Source organism: Cygnus atratus, chromosome Z, assembly GCF_013377495.2.
Source record: "Cygnus atratus isolate AKBS03 ecotype Queensland, Australia chromosome Z, CAtr_DNAZoo_HiC_assembly, whole genome shotgun sequence".
NCBI classification, from domain to species: domain Eukaryota; kingdom Metazoa; phylum Chordata; class Aves; order Anseriformes; family Anatidae; genus Cygnus; species Cygnus atratus.
Genome location: NC_066396.1, coordinates 67,994,673 through 68,006,213, shown reverse-complemented (window position 1 = coordinate 68,006,213; position 11,541 = coordinate 67,994,673). Strand labels below are relative to the sequence as shown.

Sequence of the window (11,541 nt, the reverse complement as noted above, 5' to 3'; positions counted from 1 at the left end):
GGTGCTGCCGCCCGCCCCGCCGAGCCGCCGCCGCCGCCGCCGCCCCTTTATAGTGCCCGCGCCCTCCCCGCCGTGCGTCAGCGCCCCCCGCCGCCGCCCCGCCCCGGGAGCACCGAGACGGAGCCGTCACGCGGCTCCTGAGCGGCGCCGAGCCACGGGGGGAGTGCGTGTCACACGCCCGTCTTGTGTCTGTGTGTGTGTCACACGCCCGTCATGTGTGTCTGTGTGTGTCACACACCCGTTGTGTGTCTGTGTGTGTGTGTCACACGCCCATCATGTGTGTCTGTGTGTGTGTCACATGCTCGTCGTGTGTCTGTGTGATTGTCGCAGGCCCATCAGGTCTTCGTCGGGGAGGTCGGGGCTGGAAGGCAACGGGATCAGGAGGAGGGAGGGTTGGTAGCCGTAGGACTAAGGGAAGGTAGGGCAAGACGAGAGGAGGAGCAGGGACTGGAGGATCAGCCTGCGGGAAATGGGGGTGGAGGAGAGGAGGATGGGTTGCGTGGGGGCAACAGGTGGGACTGGGTAGGATAGGGAGGCTTGGGGCTGTAGCGCACGATGGACAACTGGCCAAGGACAAAAGTAATAACCGGTGCTTCGAGCACAACCCTGAGAAGGGGCTCAAGGCCGTGCACCACCTTGCTGAGCAGGGGCTCAGTGAGCACCACCCGCCCTGTGCATGAAATGTGGTGCCCACCTCTTGGGGAGAAGAAAGCACAGTCACCAAAATGAGAACTGGCACCATCATGAGGGTACTGCACTCGCCGCCTTCATGCCTTTCCACTGATGCTCACCTCCACAGGCTGGGAGGCTTCATGTTGAGCCAAGGTGCCCAAGTCTTGGCCAGTTGTGGCCAGAGCAGGAGGAAGATGAGAGCAGCTTCCCCAGCTGAGAAAACTGGTGTTGTGCTTGGGGAGCAGGCGAGAGGAGGGCAAGAGGACCCCCTCACTCCCACAGGCTGAGGCTGAAGGGAAGCCGTGGGGAGCCAAGCAGCATGGCTGCAGCCCCTGTCAGGAGCCAGTCGGCCCCACACAACATGGTGGCTGTGGGCAGGGAGAAGGTGGCAGGCCTGCCTGAGGGGAGGCCTCACTCACGGCACGGTAGAGGCGTGGGGATGCGGGTGCCCTCTGGCCTGTGGTAGCTGGAGCTGAGCTGGGTCTCCCAGCTCCAAAGAGGATTGTCTGGAGATGGGGGACTTCAGGAAGCCTCCCTGGCAAAACTCTATTGGTGGGCAGGCTGTCAGGGAGGTAGGAAAAGCCTGAAAGTCAAAATGACATGGGCAAAGAGAAGGTTCTTCAAAGAGAGGAAGTGAAACAGGCCCAGAAGCATATTTTTCCATGCAGGAATCAACATTTAAAGGGGCCAAAAGGAGTTGTGGCTTAAACAGTTTTCAAGAGCACTGTTCTGTTTGAGGCAATAAAAAGGCCCTGATCTCTTCAGCTATCATGTTGCTTGTCTCCACAGCTGCGTGTTCACCTCTTCCTGCTACCACCTCCCACACATTCCTATTGATCATCACATCCAGCAAAGGTCCTGTTTGTAATTGCTCTTCAGAGTAGAGATCCTCTGTTTGCATAAATCCTCCAGCCTCACTTTGCTGCAGGGAAGGCTAAGATGTCAGCTGTCAGGCTGATAGTCAACTGCTCATAACAAATCCCACATCCCAGGCTGGTGCAGAAATGCAACCCTGTGAACTGCTGGAAATGATGGGCCTGCCAAAGCAAAGTTTCTTAGAGCAGAGAAATAACACAGACAAGAAGAACGCCACACTTCATACAGACAGGCAGATATATGGCCTATTCAGCTTTGAAAGCAGTGTCTGTGAAGCCTGACAAATTCAAAAAATTCAAAGCCGTATTTCATAGTACAAGGATTACTCATGCAGTGCTGAAAACACCACAGAAATGCTCAGAAGACATCACTGCTTTCTTTCCAACTTGTACTTCCATGTGAAAAGCTGAAGTCCTGACTCTTAGTTCCCGCAGTGAAATTATGATTGAACGTGGAGGTAATTACAAATTTCTGTTTCCAAAAGCCATCGTATCTGTCTGGCTATAGACACCTACAGAGCTCTACATTTCTGCACTTACCTGTTGCTGTCTTTGTGAACAGCACTGTACCCTGCTCCACAGTCAGCTGTTCTTGTAGACTATGTCTCCATCACTGGGGGAAAAATGTTGTAGGATGCAGGATAGCCAAACGTTAAATAAGAAGCTACCAGGTCAATGAGCAGAATGGGGTAATGGTACAAAGAAGCAAAATCTCTGTTTACAAGTACAAAAAAAGGCAGGTACTTTTTGGCAACAGCATTTGTAGTCAGTTGTAAGAGTAACTTAAATATTACTCCTACAGGGCAGCCTGAGGTACTACAGAACTCATTTACAGATAATCTACATGAAATCCAGTCAGACCTCATGGATGAACAGCTCTGTTGCAGCTACGTATTTATTCAAGCTTCTCAAAGTTAACACACTTACTAAAGCTAATATGGATGACGTACAGATGGGACACAGTCAATGTACTTTAACATCTACATATCAAATGGATAATTTTTGAAGTTTTGCACTATGTATGCTTTGTATAATCACACCCTTCCATTGTGACTAATTAACTGAGTGTAATTCTAAACACAGGAAAATAAAGGAGGTTTCTGTTGACACCGCAGTCAAAATAATGTAGTATTCTTTGAGCAGTTTTGATGCATTTATGTGTTCTAGTTTTAGCTTGATGTAGACACACTGTTGGATGGATTTTAAGACTACTAGACCATAGAGATTAGCATGAAGCATTTGTTCAAAGTGTTCTACTGAATCAGAGCTGTGAAAGTGGACATCTGGCTTTAAGTGGATGCTTTAAGGCTTTGCTGAAAAGCACCAGGCTTTTACATGTGCTTCGTTGAATTGCCTTAATTTATAAACCTCAGTTAAAAAAAAAAAGTTACACTTTTTTCTGAATCAAGAGATTTCTTCAGCTGAAATCTGGAACTGCAAGGAAAGTCTAAGCCAAATTAGAGTTCTGCCACATTATATATTGTCCAGAGGCATACTTGAAAGACAACATCTGTTTCAGCTGGAGATACCAATTCATCTTGATGAGTAACAGGTTCACAAAATGCCATCTAAATAAGAGTTGTGTTCTCACAAGAACAGCGGTTACACAAATGCCAGCACAAACACTGAGACTACAAACTTCACATCAAACCAGCCCCAAAATGGCTGGAAAAAAAAAGTGGGAAAGAAGGGTGGGAACAGGCACCCAATGGCTTCTCATAAATTATATTGGCTCTCAATTTCTATTGGCAAATCCATCAGAGAGGCTGTGCTCTAGCCACATCTCACTTCAGTCTTGGAAACTGTCCTGCAATCCTCATGATGCTGCTGTACCAGACTATCTGTTCCTTGACATTTGTTGCACAAACTGCCAGTCACTTTGTTTGGTTACCACATCGTAGCTTCTGGTGGTTCCCAGCACATTCTCAGTGCCATGAGAAGAAAAAGGAAAATGGTATGTTCAATTGGCAGTTGGTAGAGGAGGATGTTCTTGTGATCCATCCTCAATTCACCATCTCATCCCAGGTAATTTAAAAAGCACCCTTGGCTACTTGCAGCAGGGATACAAAGGGCCTAGCTCACCGCATTCACAGCTTTCCACTTCCTTCTATGGGGACATTTGAAAACACACTCAACATCAGAGTATCAGCTATGTTAAACCCAGCATACCCAAACATTGACTTCTCTTAAATGGACTATGCCCTTTACAACTGTCAAAGAGAGCTGGAACTAGATAAACTCTTGCATTGCTACTGCTCATTGGCAGGAGGGAGGAAGACAGCCTAGAAAAGCAATCCCCAAGGAGAGACCAGATGGGAGCAGAAAGGTCACCTGGAAGCCTAGAGCACCAAGTTTGGGGTCCCAGTCCACTGCAGCTTGTGTGCATGACATCATGCAGCTATTTCCTCTGTTCCTCAACTCCCACATGAAAAATAATTGTCATCCTAGGTATCATCGTTTCTAACAAGTACATAGATTAACAGTTATGAGTTGTTCATATACTACAGTGAAGAGGTGACAGACAGCCACGATGGGTAGGACAAGCCTAGATATAGTCACCCACAATTCTTAAGGCATCCTTGCTGTCAGGAATCTTATGTCCTTGCAGTGACACCTCTTATTAACAGTGTGTTTAACATTTGCCTTCAGTAAGTATCCACAAGAAGTCCTACCAATAAGAAATGGCAATGGGAAGAGAGAATGACTACCAAATGGAACAATGCCCAGGCATAAACACACCCACCAACAACATCAACTATGGTAGGAACACAGTAGTCCAACTCATGACTCCTGGTGGGGCTGCAAAGAACAGGTTTTTCAGCAAACTTCCAAGTGCCAAGAGCCAGTCTCTGCCATTAGAGTGCCATTCTGCACAACATGCATCCTGTAGTTAGTGCCTACCTGCAAGGGACAGCATGTTGACCTGAAAAAAAACTTTTTCAAGATCCAGTTTCCTAGGCAACGGGGAATTTTTAATTGTTAAATCACTAGCGATTCCTTGAATCACTTGTCTTCACTGAAGGTCCCACTCTGTACCCTCCTCTAACTGGAACATGCTGATGGGATGCTAACAAGCCCCTGATGATGAATTTAATTTAACAAGTTTCCAAAGACAGGTATTACTAATGCAGTACTGTCTTATTTATTCAGAGACATGTTCTGACTCGGCTTGTACACATATTTAGAGGAAAAAAAATTGATAAATGTAAATATCTATCCTTTCTGTCGTAAGAAATGATAGGTGTTGTCAGAGGCAAGAATCCTCCTAAATGCACCTAATTCCATTATCTGCATCTAAGGATTATCAGTTACTGTCTCCAACTTGGAATGATTTCATTACCAGTCTTACTGAAAAATATATCCAAAGCAAAAATATTATTCCTAAGTGATCAATCACTTACTGCTAAGAAAAAGACAATAATCCTTATAGCTTTATGGGTAACAGGCTGGGGAAACTGACCCCATAGTTTAAAGCAGAGAGACAAAGGATGCTTCAGTTGCTGACTCCACTGGAACTGAAGAAAATAAAGTGCTTCTTTTTTGTTGGAAGTTGTTAATAGCAATAGTTTCAGTGTCTGAATCCTTTGCTCTCCCTGGCTACATTTTATGTATACATATTTGAAAACAAGGCATTGCAAAAGTTCAGCAACCATAAATAACGTCAACATATTTTCAGGATGAAGATATCCTGGGGCTGTGCCCAGCACAATTTTTACAAACTCTTGTGGTGAAATGAGAACAAGAATCAGTGCCACAAAAACACAGCTCTGCACCTTGTTGCCATTTTATGGTAGTATTTTAAGCTGTTACTCTCCACTAACTACACTAACTACATGCTTAACATAATAAAAACATGGGTGTGAGCATGACAGTGAGTACATGCACAAAACTACAGACATAATCTTTTCAGTGGTGTGAACACACGAAATTTTGGATAAATTTCTTCTCAATAAAAACTGAGAGATGGTCTTTTAATGTAGTGTGGATGCATACCAGAGACCCCAGAGCTCAGCACAGGCTGGGCTCTGGTTCTACTACACTAAAGATCCTTTGTTCCAAAGAGTTTACTTCTTTTATTTTCACTTTTGCATTGTGCCTGAAACACAACTGAGAGAGGCAGTAGACACCACACCTGCTTTCCCCATCCTGAGCCCAAGGGACTTCTCAGCCCTACAAATCTGGGAAGACTACAGCTGGCATGTTGTCCAGGATGATTATTCCCCAGTTATCTGTCTTCTCCCCACAAGCCAGCACAGGAGAGGACTTCCATCCATACACTTTAACTATTTTGTAATTTGTCAGTCAAAAGTATTTCTGCCACTTAGCAGTTGTTTGGAATCTAGGTGCCTGCAGGACCAAGCTAGATAAAACTACCTTCAGAGTTCCAGCTAGCACAGTATTTGCCTCCATATTCCAGGCACAATTCATGACAAACATTTAGTTTCTACAAGGTGCGCTACCTTGCTATTTGTTCTATAAAGAACAAATGAAATGGCGGACACTGAATTCTTTAAAAACATTACACTGCAACAAACTACACTGAATAAATTGGAAGATTTAACAAAGCACTTCCAGCATCTTAACAACCCCAAAGTTGGTGGGATTCAGGCAAGTGCTCTGGGTCAACCACTGACCCATTTGGAGAGGATGCCGTGTCCTTGTGAAACTAAAACTGCCAGAAGCATCACGCCACTGGAGCAAGATGTTGAAACACCTTAGCAGCCAACCCGTTTTCAGAAGTGCTCTCAGAAACCTGCAGCTCACACAGATGTAGTCTACTCTCTCCAGCTCTTCCAGAAAAAGCTATGCATCCATCAGATTCTCTTGTTGTTTTGACTTCAGAGAATCGTACAGAAGAGTAATGTTTTCTGGATGAAAGCCAGAGAAAGGCCAAAATGTCAACAACTGTGTGAAATCTATAATTTCATGCTGTGTTGAACTCTCTGGCTGCCATTACTGCACTTTTTTTGCAGAGTTTATTCACCAGCAATGTGCTGGTTTTGTTGTTGTTGTTGTTGAATTTCAACAATATTTTGCTTTTGTAGGAGACATACAGAAAAGAATTAAAAGAAATGAAGGCGCTAATAAGCATCAATTATGCAGTTTATTTTGCAGATTTATTTAGATAAGAGACAATATCAACGTTTTCTTGTCAAACATTTTAACTTAATGACAGAAGTTGCAGTTTATTCATGAACAGGGCAATGCAGTGTTATATAAGCACTATGACTGGTCTCAAATCAGTACCAAAACACTGAAGGATGGTGATGATTACTCAGTCAAAATAAATAAATAGGACTTTTCCATTAAGAATAGTACTGTATAAAGCTTTATTTTTTAAACTGGTTTAAAACACCTCAATGTTGTAGTAAGTTCACTCTCCGGTCCCAGTTATAATATACAGAGGTAATTCTGATTAGCATACATTTAGATTACATCCTGAAAACCCCAAATTCTGTCTTCTTAGAAGGTGCATTTAGTGCTGCACTGAGACTGAGGCCCAAAACCAGTCTAGTATCAGCTGGATCAATAATTCCATCATCCCACAATCTAGAAAAAAGACGAACAATAATTAAATTAAATTAACATACACAGCTGGTAGATTTTCAAGTAGGCAAAACTGAAAATAGTTATACTAAATTGCAAGGACTAAAGAGCTAAATTACGCACGAAACTGAGTTAATTCACCTTACCATCAATGCAGTAGACTAGTGTGTATTATTTTGAGCAAATTGTTTTCTAAAACAAAGTATAAATTTTGGATAACGTAGAAAATGACCTTTTCACAAGAAGCAACCTTCTTCTACTAAAAATGCTAAGGACTATGTCCAATCATTATGTATGTCACTCAGATTAGTCAAGCTGCCAGATAAGTATGCTTCGTATGTTTATATTTTTGTCATTAAAAGAGCTAGCTTAATTTTAAGTACTTCCAATATCCATTGTATTTATTTTTTCTGAAGTCCATTTCTAAACAACTCTAAGCTAATACCCTCCTTTTTACTGCCCTGAAGGCGATTAAATTATGAGTATGCACTGTGTCAAAACCTCCAAGCAAATACCAGATTTGCAGTCCCCAAACTCATAAGCACTTGTAAACAACCTCTTCAACATTATCCAAAAATCAAAGTTCTCGTGGCATCAGTTCTCCACATCTCCATCTTACCCAAAATGAAAACCATGTCAAAACCCTCAGCAGGCCACAAAACTGTAAATATTGTACATCACTACCTCCTCGGTGATATAGTTAAACAAGATACCACACTGCTCATTGCAACTCAAGTCTTCCTTAAAGAAGCAAACATTTTAGCCAGGGTATGCAAAACACAGGTATAGTACCTTCAGTTAAGACAGTGATGTTCCTCCTCCATCCCATCTTTCCCTAGCGAGACTTTCTTTGCATCTTTCCAGAACTTACTGCAGTGCTGTCATGTCTACTTTTTATTCTTTGTCTTTGGAAAGACTGCTCTACTAATGTGTTTTAAAACTACAAGAAAGAGTCATGAATAGGGAGCTAACACCGTCTTTTCATTAAGAGAATGCACAGATAGCCATTCCTTTCTAACTGAAGCTTCCAGCTTCAAACCCTTTCTTACTGTTTGAAGATTAATCAAAAAAAAAAAGTAATTAGACAGAAAACAATGTATTTTGCACATTTCTCTCAATACTAAAAGCCTACCCCCAAAAGAAACAGGGTATGCAAAATGTGCATAAATACATGCTGATTATCTCGAGGCACCAACAGACAGTTCTGACAGTTTTCTGTCTTTGATACACGTTGCCATTTATGGTGAAACTAAATTCATCAAATCAGAGAAGAATATTAAATGACTGACGATGTACATTTTTATTTTTGCAAAAACTATATATATCTTTCCTAGGATGCACAAAGTGGAACTGCAATAAAGGACACCTGTAACAAGATGAGGCACAAGGGTTCAGTCTCAGCTTAGGTGCACGTTCTCCAGCTACCAGAATAAAAAAGATACTTGACTCAGAAAGAAGGTTCTACTATAAATACAAATTTATCATGGTGCAGCTGCCCATGTACAGGAGACTACTACCCTAAATAGGGCACAAGAGCACAGCTGAAGTACAAAAGGAGAAAGAGGTTTGAAATACGGAATACATTCCTGTTAATTGGGCAAAATTACCTTATTCTTTTGTTGTGACTGAAAACCAAAGTTTGTTTAAGAAATTTTACACCAGAGTGAGGCTCACTGACCGGGCTGACAGGAGTCACAACCAACCCAGAAAGAAGTCTGAAAAAGACAGTACTTCTTCCAAAGGTGAGGAAAAAAAAAAAGGTGCTATAGAGCCAAATAACAAATATAAGGTAAAGGTAGCTCTATCTAATTTGTTCTCGGTGTAGGATTTTCTTGTGAATATCTCCTTTCTAGTGGACCGGACAGCTCCAGCCTTGAACTAGAATATTCTAAGAGCCACGCCTGCACAGAGGTTGTACTAGCAAATTGTGCTGCAGAAGAAAGACAATAATTGTCTGTATCATATTTTGGATAAAGTGCGTGGTATAACCTCTTGCAGTCTGCTTCCCATGAGTAATTGCTTTTTTAACTGTAGCTTTTAACAGTAAGTTAAAAATTGTTAAAATATTTTGGCATATTTTAACAATACTCCATTGAAAAGAGACTCAGAGCAAGGACTGCTTAACCATACAGTGAAAATAACTGGAAGGGTTTTTTGTTCAAAATAAGAAAGGGACAGAATGTAACTTTGTTCTACTGAGATTTATTTAAGCATTTGTTGAATTTGTTTGTTTTTCCCCAAGCATAGTGGTTATACCTATTTACTTAATCTAGCATGATAGAATGGCAAAGACAAAACATTCCCTACACATTCAACATCATGAAGTATGCATTACCAAACTTTAATGTAAGCTCTTTTCCTTCACTTTTCTTGTGTTTTAGATATTAAATTTTGATTAATTTAGTCAGATTAATCTGGGGGAAGGGAGAAGGTCTGTGTTAATAGTGAAAACCAACAAAGTAGTTTCTGAGGTCAAATCAATCAGCACTACTTTGCTGTTTTCTTAAGACTGAAAAATTTGACTGTAGTAACAATGACAAATATACTGATTTCTATTTTTAAGCAGGTTTTTTCTTTTTGGATGTTACAGCTTCATTTGTTCTTCAGTTCAACTTTTTTAATGAACACTCACAGTGAACTTTTTAATTATGAAAACCAATAAAACTAAATTAAGTAATTCAAACTTCTTAGAAGTGTTTAATAAATCTGCTGAGGGTTGAGGAGGGCAGGAACGATCTGAATTAAAAAGAATCACCGATTTAATGTGGTACTTCCCAAGATGCAACTTCCTAGTGACCAACACTGCAACAAACACTTCCAAACATGAAGCACATTTTAATGGCAGATTTGTTTTTTGTAATAACACAATGAAGTTATATTCACAACCACACAGATTTCATGCTGCATAAAAGTCAAGCCACTCTCATATGGCCACCACTGGTTTCTGCTTCTCTTTGTTTAAAGAAAACTACATTTTCTACTGGGATGTAACATTAATAATTAAACTATCTATTAAAACCCCATTGCTAGAACATGAGTCACATCCACACTCATAAAACATTCATAACAGAAATGCTCTGAGTACAAGAAATGAACAGCCCCCAAAAGGAAAATGCTCATGTAATTTGTTATGATGTAAACTGCTGAAACTCCTTTTAGAAACCTGTAAGCGGATTAATATAGCTCATTAAAATGGGTGCTGCCTAATGACTTTTGTTAATTAAGTCTGCTTAGTGTGAAAGGTTCTAATCAAATAATTGATTAAATTTTGATTAGAAAATACAACTGTGGGGAACAGTATTGACATTCTGTACATGTAACAAGTTGCAATTTATAAGCAAAAATAAAAAAGAAGAGTAAATAAGGAAATTTGCCTTTTTTTCAAGATCATTAGGATGTTTTCCTTCCCTCTTGGTACTGCTCAAAGCTTGAGCCAAAGCCTACTGAAGTCAACTGGAAGAGCCACATCAATCTCAGTGGATGTTAGAGGTGAGACAAAGTCCCCATAACTTAGGACAGCATGAGGGAGCTTCCAAACTAGCTGCATTCAAGCAGTCATAAAGAAAGCAGGCTTTATCTCCAACTATCATTCCTTTCCTCTCAGCAATGCAAAGCTCTTTGTTGGAGTTTTCTGCAGCAAATGTTTGGTTTGTCTTTTTGGTGGAGGGGCATAGCTAGCGTCTGACAAAAACAAGGCTGTCTGGATCCAGTTTCAAACAGACGCCCTGATGTGGCTGACAGTCAACTGTTTGCGTTTTTTGTTTTGGTTTGGTTTTGTTTTTTAACTACGCTTGGGATCAGAAAGGAAGTATCCTTTAGAGAAAAAAGGAACAGATTACTTCTCCCTGACCTACAACAAATGCTTGACAATGAGCAACTGCTGATGTTGGCTGACAAGTAGGTTGGCTCTATGGTGCCAAATCCCTTCCTTGCGTACATTACTTGCCACAGGCAGTGTAAACCTGCTTCATATCAGTGTTTCTGGTTGGGCAGCCTACCCCACAACAATAAAAACTTCTGAACAATTGGTCTGAGATCTTGCTTCGGGATTAGTGATAAATGAAGGAACAAGGCATATGCAAGATAGCACTGACAGTCATGAAATGAAGGCAGAAAACTTAGGAATATCTACCAATGTACCCAAGTACCTCTACCAGAAAGCAGAGAGCAATTAAGAGCTCCTATACAATGCCGACTACACTATGTCCAATGCACGGACAGAGAGAGAGAAATCAACCTGGACTGTCTTGACCTGAGTTAGTCACACACTGCTCTCACAAGCACTCAGTGACAAGGGACATTTTGCTTTCACTGCTTGTAGACAGATGAATCTCAGAGGGATGTCAGCTCTGACATTTGACTTCACATCCCAGCTGGGCTTATTAGCTTGAGCGCAGCATCCCATGAACTCAACCAGACACAATCCAGACCCAAGGTAGGTCTCAGC

General features: G+C 41.6%; 1 protein-coding gene across 2 annotated transcripts in view; it reads right to left on the bottom strand.

The window, feature by feature from the left end:
* Nucleotides 1-6,632: 6,632 nt before the first annotated feature.
* The window catches only part of MCCC2 (methylcrotonyl-CoA carboxylase subunit 2), a 39,252-nt gene continuing 34,343 nt past the window's right edge, over nt 6,633-11,541 (bottom strand). For both annotated transcript variants that reach the window (XM_035569054.1, XM_035569053.2), the window contains exon 17: nt 6,633-7,097. In XM_035569054.1, the coding sequence (XP_035424947.1) occupies nt 6,980-7,097 (118 nt within the window). In that variant the 3' untranslated portion in view covers nt 6,633-6,979. The remainder of the gene's footprint in view (nt 7,098-11,541) is intronic.